At 41.1% G+C, this 18,126-nt stretch overlaps 1 protein-coding gene across 8 annotated transcripts in view; it reads left to right on the top strand.

Moving 5' to 3' along the window:
* The window catches only part of ANKRD44 (ankyrin repeat domain 44), a 360,603-nt gene that overhangs the window by 264,784 nt on the left and 77,693 nt on the right, over positions 1-18,126 (top strand). For all 8 annotated transcript variants that reach the window (XR_009865792.1, XM_062189505.1, XM_062189491.1 and 5 more), the window contains exon 16: positions 88-199. Coding sequence is in view for 7 of the 8 variants with exons in the window: in XM_062189505.1 (XP_062045489.1) it covers positions 88-199 (112 nt within the window). In the remaining variant the exon portion in view is untranslated. The remainder of the gene's footprint in view (positions 1-87; positions 200-18,126) is intronic.

Here is an 18,126-nt window from a genome sequence, read left to right as displayed (position 1 = left end):
GAATGCTCACAATAGGAGGATTTACATTAATTATACCTTTCCATTCAGAGATGTTTTCTAAAATAAACCTCATCTTTATACTTACAGATGTTTAGAGTTTCTGCTTCAAAATGATGCAAATCCATCCATTCGGGACAAGGAAGGTTATAATAGCATCCATTACGCTGCTGCCTATGGCCACAGACAATGTTTGGAGTTGGTGAGTTGTTTGGTTTTGTTTTCTCTAACACACACACTCAGCCACACATCCTTGAAAATGCTGGTCTTGAACTCTGAACAAAGGCCATCAGTATCTAATTAGGTCACCATAGAAATTGCCTGGAGGACATTTGTGGTAAGTGATAAGTTGTTTTACTTTACAAAACATAGATCTCTTTGTTCCCTTGTTGTGCATCTTAGAGCTGACTGACAGTTGGTTCTTTTCCGTGTGAATTTGGGCTGGGACTGTTAGATATGTGTATGGGCATAGTATGTAATTTAAAGGTAATTAGGGATGTATCAAATAAGCTTAGTGCATTCTAGTTCCTCTTCCAGTTACTGTGGCTGCATAACTGATCACTATGAAAGCTATGGCTTAAAGTAACAACAATCACTTATTGTCTCTTTGTGGTGGTTAGCCTGGCAAAATGTCAACAGCTTCTTCACTCATGTATCAGTCACCGGGGATGGAAGATTCAAACAGCTGACGTTCCTTGGAACTCCTTTTCTCTCTGCTTCTGTGTAGGCTTTTCATGTGGCTTTCTGCATTATAGCAGCTCCATAGTGGCTGGGAGCCTGACATGATGGCCCAGGGCTCCTAAGGGAGAAGGGAAGGTGGTTAGGGCAGATGGAGGATCTATCCTTCAAGGTCACACAAGGTCACTTCTGCTGCATCAGTTCATGAAGGCAACCACAAATTACAGAGAGGCCCTTTGAAAAGTTGGTGTATCAAATAATTTGAGGGTGTATCTTAAAAGTACCCAGTTCCATAGGAAGATGTAGGAAGAGGGAGCCACTGATTTCACAACCTATAGTGTGGATTTTGATGTAGCATCCCAAGTGGCCAAAGAACAATCCTTTATTTTATACACAAGCAAACCAAACCACAGAGGCATTAATAGATTTGTCCAAAGTCAGAGCTCTGCTTAGTGGAAGAAGCAAGACCATAAATCGGAATTTTCATGAAACCTGATTTCAAAGGAAGTGTTTATTCTCCCCACCCCACCCCTATCACGGCCCTGAGCTTTAAAACACAGAGCAAAAAGCATGGCAGAGATTGGCTAAGATATAAGGCAACATCACTTCTGCCCCCTTATGCCAGTTTTGCTGTGGAAGTTGATATAGACTTGTTAGCAGATCAGACTTTGTGTTTAGATCCTCCATAAGAAAGACTCCTCGCATACAGTGTGTGTGTGTGTATGTGTGTATGTATGTGTGTGGGGGGGTGGGGTAGGGATCAGTGGCAGAGTGAAGGCTTACTAATGGAACGGCCTCGTTTGAGCCTGCCCTCCAAAATGGATTTAAGGCACAGCTGTCTGTAACTGATTTACTCTATGAAAACAACATGTCACAAGTGGATAAATGAACTTTTATTGCACAGTTTGCTAGTATAGTCTTAGTAATGTGTGCTGTTTTATACTAGTCAATCCCATAGTATGGTAACTCTGAGAATGATTATCCTATAGCAACTTCTTTCTATGTAAGTTGTACATTTCATGCACTATTTTCATTTTTCAGAAAAGTCATTTCAAAGCCATTATTTCTGTTATTTAAGAAAAAAGGTTTTCTGTCTATAAGAAGGCCTCACAAGTTCTGCTCATGATTAACTCAGCCCTTTGATTCAACTGGCGCTTACCCTATGTAGCTCACAAAGAAATGATTACTCACGGCAATCATAAGGCATTCAGAAGCATATAGGGGTAGATATGAATTGATCTGAATGTGTATTGTCCATGATACAGGACTAGATCATCAGTACACCTTGGTAGAAGTGTCACCATTGTTTGCCTGTAGGAAAGACTATCAGTGGGCCATTTACAACACAGAGGGGATGGAAACTTTTCTTACATCCTGAATGATTACCGCTGGCTGGAAGTTTTATGTATTCCCAGTTTGGAATGCATCCTAACATTCCTCCTGGGTGTAGTTTACACTTAAGCAAAGATCCTAAGCAGACTATAAACATTCTTATCCCTCTCCCCCTGCAATCAAAACAACAGACAATGCTGAACACTCTTAGGCTCTCTTTGGGATCACAAAGCCAGGCCTTTGCAGCATCTTATCCCCATTACCGGCTCACCCAACTGTGAATGGTTTTGGGGATGGGATGGGGCAGGATGAAAGGGCTCTGGAAGGAGGGGAAGATCTTGATGCAAGTACTGGATGAAGAAATTGGGTTTTTCTAGAAATGCTGGGGGGGGGGGGTTACCTTTCCTAATTTATGCTTCTATGCTTCCTTTTACTGTAGGGACCCAGGGTCTTCATGCTCCTCAGCTTTCCTCCTTCCTTGGGCCCTAGATGATAGGAAAGCAAAGTGGAATGCACTAGAAGTGAATTTCAGAGACTCTTCCATGTTGCCATGTCACTCTCCCTCATTTCGCAACACAACCACCCAGTCTTTCCAGGGGTCGTCCTTTTAACAAATTGGCTCTGACTTTGTCAGGTGCTAAAGTTTTGCGAACGAAAAGCCTCCACATATCTTGTTTGAGCCTCTCAGCAAGAATTGTGTGAGGATACTTTTTTTTTGCTTTTCTTTCAAAGATTTATTTAATTATTCAGTTGAAAAGAGAGAGAGAGAGAGAGAGACAGATCTTCCACCTGCTGGTTCACTCCTCTAATGGCTGCAGTTTTCAAGCCAGGCCAAAACCAGGAGTCAGGAATGCCTTCCTGGCCTCCCCCAGGTGTGTCAGGGGCCCACGTACTTGAGTCATTTTCTGCTGTCTTCTCGGAAGCATTAGCAGAAAACTGGATCACAAGTGGAGTACCCAGGACTCACACTGGCATCTGATATGGAATTCCAGTGTAGCAAGTGGTGGCTTAACCCGACGTGCCACAAAGCCAGCTGGCCACCGAGACTTTACTTCACCTTCCCTGCTGTGTTTCCAAGCTGTGGAAGGAAATGCTGAGGCATTGAGTTTTACCGTCAGACCTGGGGCTTCGTCCTTTGGGTACTGGAGTAAGAGAATGAGTACCCATCAGAATCAGCTGATTTGTGAGGCTGGTGGAATCTGCAGCTTCTCCTATCTAGTTGAGCAATTATGGTGATTATGCATATCATTAAATACGTATCATTACATTTAATGTGTGTTTAATTCTGACATGGACTTTGGTCTATGTTTGCTTGGAATTCATGGTTTGTGCTTCCTGTCTGTGATCATTAGTTTAGAATTTATAAATCATATTTTGTATTCCATCTTTTTTGCTATAATCAAAAAAGAACAAATTATTTTAGTGTTTTAATTCTACTCCTAGAAATGTATCTTGAATTAGTTCCAAGAATAAAAAAAAACTACTAGAAAGTAGTATAAATCCCTTAGCCTTGATGGATTAACCAAAGCTCAGAATTCTGCCAAGTCTACCTACTGAAGCCAGTATTCTCAGCTGGTCTTGATCAAGGGTATATGTGCTATATGTGTAAGCAAAAATTCTGTCCACCAATGTGTGTGCTTAGAGCTGTGATCAGTCACATTCAATTGGGCTCAAAAGATCAAAGCAGAGTGGGAAAACTTGGCTAATCAAGCATCTTGTGTTTGAATAGAATATGTCTTTGAGTGCAAGAGGGGAGTTGGCAAGAGAGCTCCAAGCCTCTCTGGGATACATTCTTACTGACTCAAAAGAGAAAAACCAGGGAATCATGCCCCTATTTGGAATTTTTAAAGTTTATATTGGCATGCTGGTTTTGTTTTACAATATTAAAAAATTGTGAACATAAAGATATTTGTGGCTTTGTTACTGAAATGGAAACATGCATGTGCTAATATAATTACAGAAATTACAGAATTTTTGAGAAATTGAAAACTGTAGGCCTCTGATTAAATCCAGTCTAGGATTTTGCCGAATCACTTAGAACGTGGTTACTTCCCCTGGACCTTCTCTTTGTTGTTAGGAGCTGACTTGAACTTGAACAGTGAGAGTTAGTGGGGTGGCAAGTGCCCCTACATGTAGATCCTAGCAGTTTTAGGGATTCACTAAAGACAGCTATGTTTTGGGAAACTAAACATTACAATTGAGCTGCTTTCAAGTAAAGTGCTTAATATTTTAGGTTGTTTCTTGTGTCTACCATGACTCTATAAATACGTGTGTCTGTACAAAATGTACTTACATTGGCAGTGTCTAATTAAACTTCTCTAGACCAAGAAAGTAGGATATAGAACAGGAGAGTTTTTTGGATTTTTTTTTGTTGATGTTGTTTTTAGAAGAGCTTCTAAGTGGTCATCTGAGGACAAGATGATGAAAAGCCAGCAACCTTGAACCCCAGCCCCAAACAAGATTCCCCAGAGGTGCTGCTAAAAGTTGGGCTTGGGGTGTATGTGGCCTCCTATAAGGCAGACTTCCAAAGGGCTATGTTCCCTGGAAACCTCTACAGTGCTGGTCTTGTTTTTTTCTACTATTTAATGCGGTTGGAGAGAAACACAGACTCTTACAAGGAACTCTCATTAAGAGAAGGAATAGTGTAGATACATTGTTGCCACTGGCAGCCTTCTCACTGCTACGTATGTAAATATGTATAAATTCACAAATTTTGAATCAGAATTGGATGTGAGTCTCTATTCAAAATATTGGAATAGACAGTATTTTATGAGAAAATGTTTCATTCATTTCTTTGCAGTATGACAGAAAAATTTAACTCTACCATGAGTAAATTTGGCAACTGAGGAGAGATTCATTCAATGGGATTGTTGGACAATTTCAGTTTCACTTTCAGTTGAGGCACAGGACAGCGGGCCTCCAAAATGAGATGCTCAACTCATAGTCTCATTACTCATTTCCAAAGCAGAGTTAGAAAACACAAGAAGTTGGGGATCAGAGAGAAGATTTATTTGGAGATGGCTCTGCTGTGACTCCCACCATCCTCACAGGGAGAGAAAGGGTGTTTTCTCTTGCCCCAAGTCCAAATGAGGAAAACCACCAGATTCGATATCTGACAATGGGTCCCATGCAGTTTAGGGGACATGGTAGACTGGCATGTGATACATCTAAAGACTCAATGGCTCTGATTGGGGTTTGTTTGCCAGGAGTTAAATAAAAAGACAGCTGTGTTGAATAAATCACACTCTCAGCCACAATGGGTCAAATGTATGTGTCCCAACGTCCAAAGGTGAGCCAAGGACCAGAATTGGCCCGAAGTCCTCCTGGATCCTGCTCAAGGAGTGAGGAGGCCCAGGACTCCTAGGGTGGAGGAGGGGATGTAAACCACCAGCAGACAAGTGCATCCCCCCCAGGCAGAGGGACCACAGGCAAGAGGCCCTGGTGATAGAGGTTGGTGGAGGACGTAGCTCAGCATCCAAGAGACAAGTTGAAACATTGACCTGGTCAGGGGGCATTACCAGGGTTGCCAGTCAGTAAGTCCATTATCCCTGTTCCTGTGTGTTCTCCTTTTCCTTACCCTTTCAGTCTTGGAAGAAGCAGAGGAGGAGACCTAGGCTGGGGTCCAGAGAAGTCAGCCTTGTTCCCTCTTCACTGCTGTCTTTGGGGCAAGTAGGGAAGAAGCTTCAGTGTTAAACAGCATCCAGGGTTTGCAATCATTACATTTCTTAAAGGCATACTAGTTACTGACATCAAATTATGTTTGCGGCCGGCGCCGCGGCTCAATAGGCTAATCCTCCGCCTGCGGCTCTGGCACACTGGGTTCTAGTCCCGGTTGGGGCACCAGATTCTGTCCCGGTTGCTCCTCTTCCAGTCCAGCTCTCTGCTGTGGCCAGGGAGTGCAGTGGAGGATGGCCCAAGTGCTTGGGCCCTGCACCCCATGGGAGACCAGGAGGAAGCACCTGGCTCCCAGTTTCAGATCAGTGCGGTGTGCCGGCCGTAGCACACCCGCCGCAGCGGCCATTGGAGGGTGAACCAATAGAAGGAAGACCTTTCTGTGTCTCTCTCTCACTGTCCACTCTGCCTGTCAAAAAAAAATATATATATATATATATATATATATATATATTTGCAACTGAAGTGCCCAGGGAGCCCTTTATTATTTGTTGGAAATGTTATCTGGAGTAACTAGAAAAGAGTAGCCTCATAAAGGAGATTGGACCTGGTATAGAGAAAAGAGAATAAAGTTATTGTTTGATTATACCCATGACTCACTGGTTCAGTACAAAGTTACACAGTAATTGTTCTAAGAAAGAATACTGTCCTATTCTAAAGAAAAATAAACTATTATCCTTTACACATGAGGGATTTTCTAAAGATTCATATGGAAAATGCATATTGTGAAAAAAAAACTGCATGGATTTCAATATTTTTGCAGCAAAATAAACTTATCTTCTAATTCCATTTTCTATGAACTTTTTTTTTTTAAGATTATTTATTTGAAAGGCAGAGTTACAGAGAGAGAGAGAGAGAGAGAGAGAGAGAGAGATCTTTCACCACTGGTTCACTACCCAAATGGCCCCAATGGCGTGAACTGGGTCAGGCAGGAGCCAGGAGCTTCTTCTGGGTCTCCCACGTGGGTGCAGGGCCCAAGCACTTGGGCCATCTTCCACTGCTTTCCCAGGCACATTAGCAGGAAGCTGGATCAGATGTGGAGCAGCCAGTACTCAATCTGGTATCCATATAGGATGCTGGCATTACAGGCGTGAGCTTTTACCAGCTAAGCCACAATGCTGGGTCCTTCTATGAACTTTTGAAGTACTCTGTATATGTGAATTTAAATATCAATTTTATATGACATAAGGGTTTAATAATGTCAAGCACTTTTTGGGTGCCAAAAATTGTTGAAGAAACAAAATACACTAGTGAACGATTCAGCCTGACTTAGTAATAAAATGTAAATTCTATTTCATTAAGTATTATGGTAGCTGTCTGGAAGGTGTTTCACAGAACTGGACAGGTGAGAGGAGAAATTAAAATTTGCACTTCTGTGGCTTGATCTTTTCTTCAGATTTGATTACTTTTCAATACCAACCGATTTTATTGTAATTTCCCCCTTCATTGTTCTTCAAGTTCTTTTTTTTTTTTTTTTTTTTTTTTTTTTTTTTTTTTGACAGGCATAGTGGACAGTGAGAGAGAGAGAGACAGAGAGAAAGGTCTTCCTTTGCCGTTGGTTCACCCTCCAATGGCCGCTGCAGCCGGTGTGCTGCAGCCGGTGCACCGCACTGATCTGAAGTCAGGAGCCAGGTGCTTCTCCTGGTCTCCCATGGGGTGCAGGGCCCAAGCACTTGGGTCATCCTCCACTGCACTCCCTGGCCACAGCAGAGAGCTGGCCTGGAAGAGAGCAACCAGAACAGAATCCGGCACCCCGACTAGGACTAGAACCCGGTGTGCCGGTGCCGCAAGGCAGAGGATTAGCCTATTGAGCCACGGCGCCGGCCTCCTTATACCTTCTTTTCCTGCTACTTGGTCATAAAACCGTTAGGCAGATTGAGCAGGGCAAGAAGGCAGCTCAGCTGGGACTGGGACTGGAACTGGGACCCCAGGAGGTAAATGTCAGGAAGAGAGTTGAGGTAAGGCTAAAACCCACTGAAATGTGTATGCATCAAACAAAAGAGCTGCAATATTTGTAAAGCAAAACCTAGTTGAGCTGAAAGAATGGAGAAATTGACAATTATAGTTGAGGGCTGTAGCATCTTTATCTCAACAACTGATAGAAGCACCAGACAGAAAATCATTAAGTGTGTAGGAAACTTAATAATGCCATCAACCAAGAGGAGCAGGATCTAATTAACACTAATAGAACACTTCACCCAAAACAGAATACATATTTTTTTCAGTACAATAGAATATTCAACAAGAGAGAAGAAATCCTGAACCATAAAACAAAACTCAAAAAAAAAAAATGTAACAGAATTGAAATCATAGAGTGCATTCTCTGGCCACAGTGGAATAAAACTAGAAATCAGTAACGAAAGGACAGGCAGGAAAATCTCCAACAATAGACTTGCAAATAATTCATGAAGCAAAGAAAAATTCTCGAAGGAAATTTAAAAAGTACATTGAACTGAGTGAAAATGGAAGTTCAAAAAGTCAAAATTTGGTGACAACATTGCTGATGAAAAATAAATTATAGCACTTAATGCTTACATTAGAAAAGAGAAAAAAATCTTAATAATCAAAATTTCTAATACAAGAATTTAGAATAAGAGCAAAGTGAATACTAAATAAGCATAAAATGAGACTAATAGAGATGGGAACATAAATAAATAAAGTTAAATGCAGAAAACAATTCAGTGAAAAAAATGTTTACTTGAAAAGATCAATAAAATTGACAAAGACTGACAAAGAAAAGGACAGCAGGGAATGCAAATTTCTAATATCAGGAATCAAGTGAGCTATCTCTACCAAGCTTGCCAGTTCCAGAAGGAAAGGTAGTGTTATAAATAACTCCATACACATAAATGTAACACTTAGATAAAATGGACTAATTCATTGAAAAACATAAACTATTACATTTTACCCATTATGAGATAGATCATTTGAATAATTCTGTTACTATTCAGAAAACTAAATTTAAAAATTCTCCCCAAAGAAAATCCAGACCCCAGTGATTTTACTAGAGAATTTTATCAAATATTTAAAGAATAATTAATACCAATAAAACACAATATCTGCTGGAAAATGGGAGGGAAAGCTTTTCAATTCATTTATGAAGCAGATACCCTGATATCAAAAACCAAAGACAATACCAGAGAGAAGGGGAGAGGACTATGTATTTAGGAAAATCTGTCTCATGAATACGGATGCAAAAATGCTTAAAAATTACCAAGTAGAGGGGCTGACGCTGAGGCACAGCAGATTAAGCCCCAGCCTGCGGTGCCAGCATCCCATATGGGTGCCAGTTCAAGTTCTGGCTGCTCCATTTCCCATCCAGCTCTCTGTTGTAGCTTGGGAAAGCATTAGAAGATGGCCCAAGTCCTTGGGCCCCTGCATCTACATGGGAGACCCAGAAAAAGCTCCTGGCTCCTGGCTCTGGATGAGCTCATCTCTGGCCGTTGCAGTCATTTAGGGAGTGAACCAGTGGATGGAAGACCTCTCTCTCTCTCTGTACCTGTCTCTGTAACTCTGTTTGTCAAATAAATAAAGTAAAATCTTTTAAAAAAATTACCAAGTAGAATTCTGCAGTACAAACAAAGAAGTTATGTACCATAACCAAGTGGGATTGTAGGGGACAAGCTTCTTTTGGCATTTGGAAGTCAGTATAATTCGCCATATTAATAGAAAAAGAAGAAAAATCACAGGATTATATTGATACCAAAAAACCACTTCTAATAAAATTCAATATACCTTCATAAACAAAATAAATAAATAAAAAATTGAAGAGTAGGAATAGAGAGAAGATTCCTCAGCTTGAAAAAGAGCATCTAACACTTGATAAAGGACAGCTAACATCATATTTAATTGTAAAAAATTGAATACTTTCCCCCTAAAATCAAGAAAAGAGAAGTGTCAGCTTTCACCCATTTTATTGAACATTACAAGAGCAATAAGGAAAGAAAAGAAAAATTTTTTGAGATTTATTTTTATTTATTTGAGAGACAGAGTTACAGAGAGAAGTAGAGACAGAGAGAGAGGTCTTCCATCCACTGGTTCACTCCCCAGATGACCGCAACAGCCAGAGTTGAGCCAATCCGAAGCCAGGAGCCAGGAGCTTCTTCCGCATCTGACCACGTGGGTGCAGGGGCCCAAGGACTTGGGCCATCTTCTAATGCTTTCCCAGGCCATAGCAGAGAGCTGGATCAGAAGAGGAGCAGCTGAGACTAAAATGGGTGCCCATATGGGGTGCTGGGGCTTCAGGCCAGGACTTTAACCTGCTGTGCCAGAGCGCTGGCTCCTTAAAATTTTTAAACAATTGTTCAAAGATTTTTTAAAAATTTTTTTGAAAGTCAGAGTTACAGAGAGGCAGAGAGAGAGGGAAAGAGGTCTTCCATCCACTGGTTACCCCTAAATGGCTGCAATGACTTAAAAGCATGAGATCAAAAAGAAAAAACCATAAACCATCTCTATGTGTAGAGGACATGATCATCTACACAGAAAATCCCAAGGAATCAACAAAAATATGCTCGAATTCCCAGGTGATTTCAGCAAGGTTACAAGACTCAAAATAAACATACAAAAGTCAATGGCAGTTCTATATACATGTAATAAAAATGTGAACACCAAAATTTTAAACACAGTATTATTTACAACTCCCCCCAAAAAAGTAAATACAGGACTTGAGTGCTGCAAACAACCAAGTTCTTATGAAAGAAATAAAAGATCTTTTAAAAGTAAAGCAACGAAGCTGATGTTGTGGCGCAGTGGGTTAAAGCCCTGGCCTGAAGCGCCGGCATCCCATATGGGCACCGGTTCTAGTCCCAGCTGCTCCACTTCTGATCCAGCTCTCTGCTATGGCCTGAGAAAGCAGTAGAGGATGGCCCAAGTCCTTGGGCCCCTGCACCCGTGTGGGAGACCCGGAAGAAACTCCTGGCTCCTGACTTCAGATCGGTACAACTCCAGCCATTGCAGCCATCTGGGGAGTGAACCAGTGGATGGAAGACCTCTCTCTCTGTCTCTACCTCTCACTAACTCTGTCTTTCAAATAAATAAAATAAATCTTTTTAAAGAATTTTAAAAAAAAAGTAAAGTGACATACTGGTGCATTTATGGATAGGAAGACAACATAATTAATGATACTAATTCTCTGCAAATCAATATGTTGGTTTAATACAATTTGTGTCCAAATCCCAGCAAGGTATTTTTTATAGGTACAGATAAGATTTTTATATAATTTATGTGGAATGTCAAAAGATCTAGAAAGCTAAAACAATTTTGAAACAGAAGAATAAAATAGAAAAATGCAGGCCACCTAATTTCAAGAATTATTACATAGCAATAGTAACTAAGGCTGTGGGGTACTGGTGGAGGGATAGACATGTAGATAATAGAGCAGGATACACAGCCCAGCTATACATACAAATATGCCCAACTGATTTTTTATACAGGTGCAAAAAACTCAATGGAAGAAAGATAGCTCTCATACCTTACACAAACATTAACTCAAAATGGATAAATTAACATCTATGAAAAAAGTCTTCCGAATCTAGGACTAGGTACCGAGTTCTTGACAGCAATTAAAGAAAAAAAATCACTAAATTAGACTTCCTCAAAATTGAAACTTGCTCTATGAAGGATGCTATTAAGAGGACAAGAAGACAAGCTGAAGACTGGTGGAGAATGTTTATAACCCACATATCTAGCAAAGGACTAATGTGTAGAATATATTAAGAATTCTCAAAGCTCAAAAGATTGTTTTTAAATCCTATTAGAGAGTGAGCAGAATACCTCAACTGATATTTCAGCGACGATGATTTACACATGGCAAATAAGCACATGAAAAGATGTTCAGTATCATTAGTCATTAGGAAAACACAAATGGAAACCACTATGAGGTATCACCACCTAATATTAGAATAGGTAAAATTTGGTGCTGCGGTAGCTCAATAGGCTAATCCTCTGCCTGCAGCGCTGGCACACCAGGTTCTAGTCCCGGTTGGGGCGCCGGATTCTGTCCTGGTTGCTCCTCTTCCTGTCTAGCCAGTGGAGGATGGCCCAAGTGCTTGGGCCCTGCACCCTCATGGGAGACCAGGAGAAGCACCTGGCTCCTGCCTTCGGATCAGCTCAGTGCGCCGGCTGCAGCAGCCATTAGGGGGTGAACCAACGGCAAAGGAAGATCTTTCTCTCTGTCTCTTTCACTGTCCACTCTGGCTGTCAAAAAAAAAAAAAAAAGAAAAAAAGGTAAAATTTAAAAAAAAATGACAACCTAAATTGCTGGTGAGGATATAGAGAAAGTAGATCACTAAAGTATTGCTAGTGGTAGTGTGGAAATTAACTGTTACTCTGCCTAGCAGTTTGGCAGTTTCTTACAGACCTGAACATGCGACTCCCATATGACCCAGGAATTGCATGCCTGAGCACTTATCCTAAAGAAATGAAGAGTTCGGCTCACACAGAAATTTTAAAATTTAGTTGTTTAATTGAGAGGCAGAGTTACAGATAGAGAGAGAGACAGAGGTCTTCCATCTGCTGGTTCATTCCTCAAATGATCACAATGGCTGGAGTCTGGCTGATCTGAAGCCCGGAGCCAGGAGCCAGGAGCTTCTTCCAGGTCTCCCAAGTGCATCCAGAGGATTTGCTGGACCAGAGCAGGTTCTGAACATCCTAGCACCAACCTCGTGGAACTCCAACCAATAAAATAAGGTCATCAGACTCTCATTCCTTGAAAGAATCAACCCCTCAAACAAAACAAAATTCAAATTTTCTTTCAAAGCCTTTTTTGTGGAGTATGAGTTTAACACCCATGAATTCATAATAATGAGCATTTATAGCAAGTCTGTTGGGCTGGGTTCTCACCAAACCATGAAGTAGCTGAATCTTATCTCTATTTCACGGACAGATAGTCTAACATACAAATAGATTAATTAACTTTTCCTAGATCATACAGCTCGTGTGATATAGAGCCACATCACACCTGAACTCTGAATTCCCAGCTTTTGACAACTGCACCATGCTGTCTGGAAGATCCACACAGTGCAGACCTTTGAGAGACAAAGGTGTCTCAGAGTGTCTGAATTCCACATCAACCAAGGTTCATTGAGCGAGGTGGTCCTTAGGCTTTGTCAAGGGAAGCAGGAGGGCCTCAGACAATACCTACAAGAATTCTCTGTCCCAAGGATTTCTTTTCATAGCCTTGTTTTGATGCGCAGCCTGCATTTACTTACCCAGTGAGGGGTAAAACAACCCCAGCTGCAGCTCTCAAGTACCTCCCACTCTTTAGAGTCTTCAGTGCTGAGCCCTGAACCTCCACATGCATTTTCATAAAAGCACTCTTACTTGGATCCAGCCTTCTTCCTGGAATCTCTGTTCAGCATCTTTGTCACAGCTGCTGTCAACTTGGCATCACCGTCCTTGTGACAGCAGCTGCCGGGGCTGGCCCCCTCCAGCTCAAAAGGGGGAAAGTGACTTCCCAGCAAGTTGTTTCTTCAAAGATGCTTTACGGCAGCTGGAGGACTCCTCACTTGTGAGGTCTAGACCACGTCCCCAGAATAATCACTTGCCTTCTTGATCCTCATTCAGTTACAGAAAAATGTAAAGAATAGGCCTGGGCATTTTTTTAACCAGAAGAAGAGCTCCCAGACACACCTGTGCTTCCAGGTCACAGGGGTATGATGCTCACAGAGAACAAAGAGCCTTTCTAAGATTCCAAAGGAAGGTAGAGGCCCAGCCAGCTGTCAGAGCTGAAGGAATATTTGGTGAAATCAGATCCTTCAGCACTAACTGAGATTTCTTTACTTCAGTGGGCAGGTCCTTACAACCTAGGTGGGTAACCTCACTGGATTTAAAGTCTGTGGGCCAATCAGCACTTGGAAAAGTATTTTTATCAGTAGGAAACAATGACATTCGCTTGGTCATTGAAAGGCAATTTAGTGTATATTTCAGAGTGTATATTTTTGGTGTCATTGTCTCTTAGAATATGTCTTAAATGAAGAGAATATCACAATTAAGATGGACTTTGATTAGTGAGTATTTCCTGTTTACTGATGTTTTCACAGCTCTACTGGGTGCTTACAGTTAGTAAGGTTGGAGGTCAGAGTCGACATTTCAGCTCTGACAAGTTGATAAACTTTATTAGTCCTCCCTGTGAGTCACAGAAGTCTGATAGCCAAGAACACCCTTTATGGATTTACAGTGAAAAGTTCAGCTGCTAAAAGGACTAGGGAATTCATGTCCTCCACCATGGCTAGATTTTCTTTCAATGGGAGGTTCAGTTTACAGTCTGTTTTCTTCCTGGATATAGAACTAGAAGAAAAGAAATTGATTAAAAGTCAATGAGTTCAGGCTTTGGTGACCACATGTACCTTCTCTGTTCAACTTCCCTTCTTCTCTTCTCAACTCCCTGGAAATTGACCTGGTAAGCAATTAGTAAAACTTCCAAGTTGTGACTTCTGGAGATAAAAGGTAGATCAGAGTGGAATATACTAGGGACCGTGGCCAACACTGGAACATATTAGACATGAATATTACTTTCATAAATATTGATTCAAATATCACCCACATCTACATGTTCTCTGTAGGGAGACAACAGGATTGGAACCATCCCCCAGTTACTTGTCTAGCTCCATCCCCTCCTAGTCTCCAGGAGCTTTGTCTCCAGTTCTTTCTGAAGAGCTTTTGGACGTGTGTGCTCCGTGTGCTTCTCTTGGTGGGCACAGGATGCCACTGCTTTCTACCCTCCTGTTCTTGCTTTCCTCGATTCAGGTGTCTCCCTTTACTGTTTGTACCCAAAAGACTGTTCGGTCACAGATTCCAGTAATGACACTGCTCCCACTGGTGCCTACCCAGGGCAGGGCAGAGGCTGCCAATGTCTGTGCCCGGTGTGTGTTGTCTGAACTCATACACCTGCAATGCCACTAACCATTCTCTTGACCTCACAAACAACTCAAGGCTGGCCAATGGGGACTGGGCATAGAAGGACCTGTATGGTATGGTTGGAATTTCAGGGACTTTTGCATTACTCAGACCTGGGTTGAATGCCGGCTCTGCCACCACCTAGCTTCAGTATCTGTGAGCATTTTACTTCCTGCTCATGAACCTCTATATCTTGCCTAATCTCTCAAATTGGGATTTGATTGTTCTGAGCATTAATTAGAAGAATGAATAGATCCTCAAAAAATTAAATAGAAAACGACCAAGTGGCCCAGTAGTCATTCATATATTCCATGGACTATTATTCAGCTTTTAAAAAGAAGAAAGTTCTTTCATTTGTAAAAACATGGAAGCCATTAGGCTAAGTGAAATCAGCCAGACACAGAACAATAAATACCACATGAACTCACTTATATGTAAAATTTTTGAAAGTTAAACTCATAAAAACATGCAGTAGAATGATGGTTGACAGGGACCGAGGGTCAAGGTGTACAGTTTCAGGTATGCAGAATAAAATAATTCTGAAGGTCTAATGTGCTTCATGGAGACTGTAGTCAGTATTATTTCACTGTGTACTCTCAGTTTGCTAAAAGAGTAGATTTTGTTTTTTTTTTAAAGTTATTTTATTTATTTGAAAGAGTGAGTTACAGAGAGAGGTAGAGCCAGAGAGAGAGGTCTTCCATCTGCTGGTTCACTCCCCAAATGACTACAATGGGCAGAACTGAGCTGATCCAAAGCCAGGAGTCAGGAACTTCTTCCAGGTCTTCCATGCAGGTGAGGGGACCCAAGGACTTGGGCCTTCTTCTACTGCTTTCCCAGGCCATAGCAGAGAGCTGGATCAGAAGTGGAGCAGCCAACACTTGAACCGGCGCCCATATGGGATGTCGGTGCAGCAGGCTGGGGCTTTAACCCACTGTGCCACAACGCTGACCCCTAAAGAGTAGATTTTAAATACACACACACAACAGTAACTTTGTAAGGTGGTAGATACTGATTATTTTGATTATAGTAATCTTTTTACAACACATACATACAAGGGTACTTCAAGAAGTTCATGGAAAATGTAATTAAAAGGAGAATTTAGTTTGGTGCAAAAAATTTTGGAATCTATGCATAGTTCGTTCGTTTGTTTGTTTGTTTGTTTTTGACAGGCAGAGTGGATAGTGAGAGAGAGAGAGAGACAGAGAGAAAGGTCTTCCTTTTTGCCGTTGGTTTACCCTCCAATGGCCGCTGTAGCCTGCGCATCGCGCTGATCCAAAGGCAGGAGCCAGGTGCTTCTCCTGGTCTCCCATGCGGGTGCAGCGCCCAAGGACTTGGACATAGTTCTTTTCATAATATACATTTCCATGAATTGTTTTTTAAGATTTATTTTATTTATTTGAAAGGCAGAGTTAGATCTTCCATCTACTGGGTCACTCCCTAAATGGCTGCAATGGCTAGGGCTGGGCCAGGCTGAAGCCATGAGCCAGGAACTTACTCTGGATAAACCATGTGGGTACAGGGGCCCAAGTCTTTGGGCCATCTTCTACTGCTTTCCCAGGTGAATTAGCAGGGAGCTGACAGAGCAGCCAGGACTCAAACCAGTGCCCACATGGGATGCTGGCACTGCAGGCAGTGGTTTTTACTTGCTATTTCGCAATGCCATACCCCCCATGAACTTTTTGAAGGCCCTCATATGTGTGATTTAAAATATTTTGCACCAAAATAGACATGTTTTAAATCCAGTTTCCACAAAATTTGTGAAATAAACTTCATATATCAAAAGATCACATTATATATCCTAAATGTATACAATATTTTTAAATTCCACCTCCAAAAGCTGGAGAGAAAAGAATTTAGTGTTTAGCACAGTCCCTGGCATATGATAGGTATAAGTAGTAGCTCTTATTGTATGTTTTTACTGTGTGTTAATCGATTCCTGCTGTCTTTATATACTGCTGTATGCCAGGTCCACACAGATGAAGAAGCCGCTGTATCTGGGGGCTTACTTTCCAGCAATGAGAATCAGCATGTTAATAAATGACAGTGATAAAGTAGACAAGTTGCTCCATTAGGATTCTGCATTTCTCTTACTCTTACCATTATCTAAGATAAGACATGGATCTCCCAGAAGACATGCAGGTGACATGCTGTATTTGGGTAGATCATCAAGGTGGCATGTACCAATGCCATCTTACTTGTTAAAGTGATCAGTTTAAGTTCATAATTGATCAAAAATATAGGATTAAGTGTCAAAGGGATTACATAAATAAGACCAGTGTCTGCAAATAATAATTGATAGAATTAAAAAGGAGAGAATGATCCTACATGGGAAGTAGGATATGCAGCAGACTCATAGAATGGCAAATGCCCTAAACAGCACTCTGGCCTCAGAATCAGCACTTAAAGCATTCAGATCTGGCTAAAAAGCCCATGAGAGTTTCGCAGGCATAGAAAGCCAAGACATTGTGGCAAAAAAAAAAAAAAAAAAAAAATGACCTAAATGAAAGATCTCTGCGAGTGAGATCCCAGTGGAAGGAACAGGCCATTAAAGAAGGCAGTACCTTTCTCTGAAGGGAGGAGAGAACTTCCACTTTGACTATGACCTTGTCTAAATACTGACAAGAGCCTCGGGTGATCACTGACATCATAAATAAGAGTGTCAATTGTGAAATCAACAACAGAAGTCACTGTGCATCTGCTCCCCATGTAGGACCTCTGCCCTTAATGTGTTGTACTATGCGAATTAATGGTATAACTAGTACTCAAACAGTACTTTATGCTTTGTATGTCTTTGTGGGTGCAGTCTGCTAAAATCTTTACTTAGTATATACTAAGTTGATCTTCTGTATATAAAGATAATTGAAAATGAATCATGATGATGAATGGGATGGGAGAAGGAGTGGGAGATGGGATGGTTGTGGGTGGGAGGGAGGTTATGGGGGGAAAAAGCCATTATAATCCAAAAGTTGTACTTTGGAAATTTATATTTATTAAATAAAAGTTGAAAAAAAAAACCATAAAAAAAGAATTTGAGTAGATGCGGGAAATGTCCCATTGGATTCAGTGGTTAATGAGAAATTCACTGACACTTCTCAGCACAATACATTTGCTGTGTTCCTCTCTAGATTTAGTGTTTCATCACCCCACCATTTGTGTGAATGTAGAATAGTAGCACCAAACCAGAAAGGAACTGAATGATGGTGTGTGGGAGATGCTTGGACTTGGGCTGATAAAATTGACTAGCACTTCATTTTGAAAATACCAGAACACCTGTTTTTCATGGTGATTTCTTTCCTTTTAATGATATTTGCATCACCCACTAAATAGAAAAGTTATAACTGACTCAAACATTAGAGTAAAAGGAAAATAGTTGCTGTATCTAAAATTATGCTTCTGAGTCTTGTCACCATATGGGACCAGCCATTCATAAAAGATTAATTGTGAGGCAGGCACATTTCTGAATATATGTGTGCCAGTCTCTCCCATCTGTTTTAATTTTGCTTAAAATAATAACTTTTTTATCCACTTACTCGAATCTGTGCTGATTCTTTT

This window comes from Lepus europaeus, chromosome 1 (assembly GCF_033115175.1).
Source record: "Lepus europaeus isolate LE1 chromosome 1, mLepTim1.pri, whole genome shotgun sequence".
Classification (NCBI taxonomy): Eukaryota; Metazoa; Chordata; class Mammalia; order Lagomorpha; family Leporidae; genus Lepus; species Lepus europaeus.
Note: the sequence above shows the minus strand (reverse complement) of the source record. Positions and strands in the feature narration are given on the sequence as shown.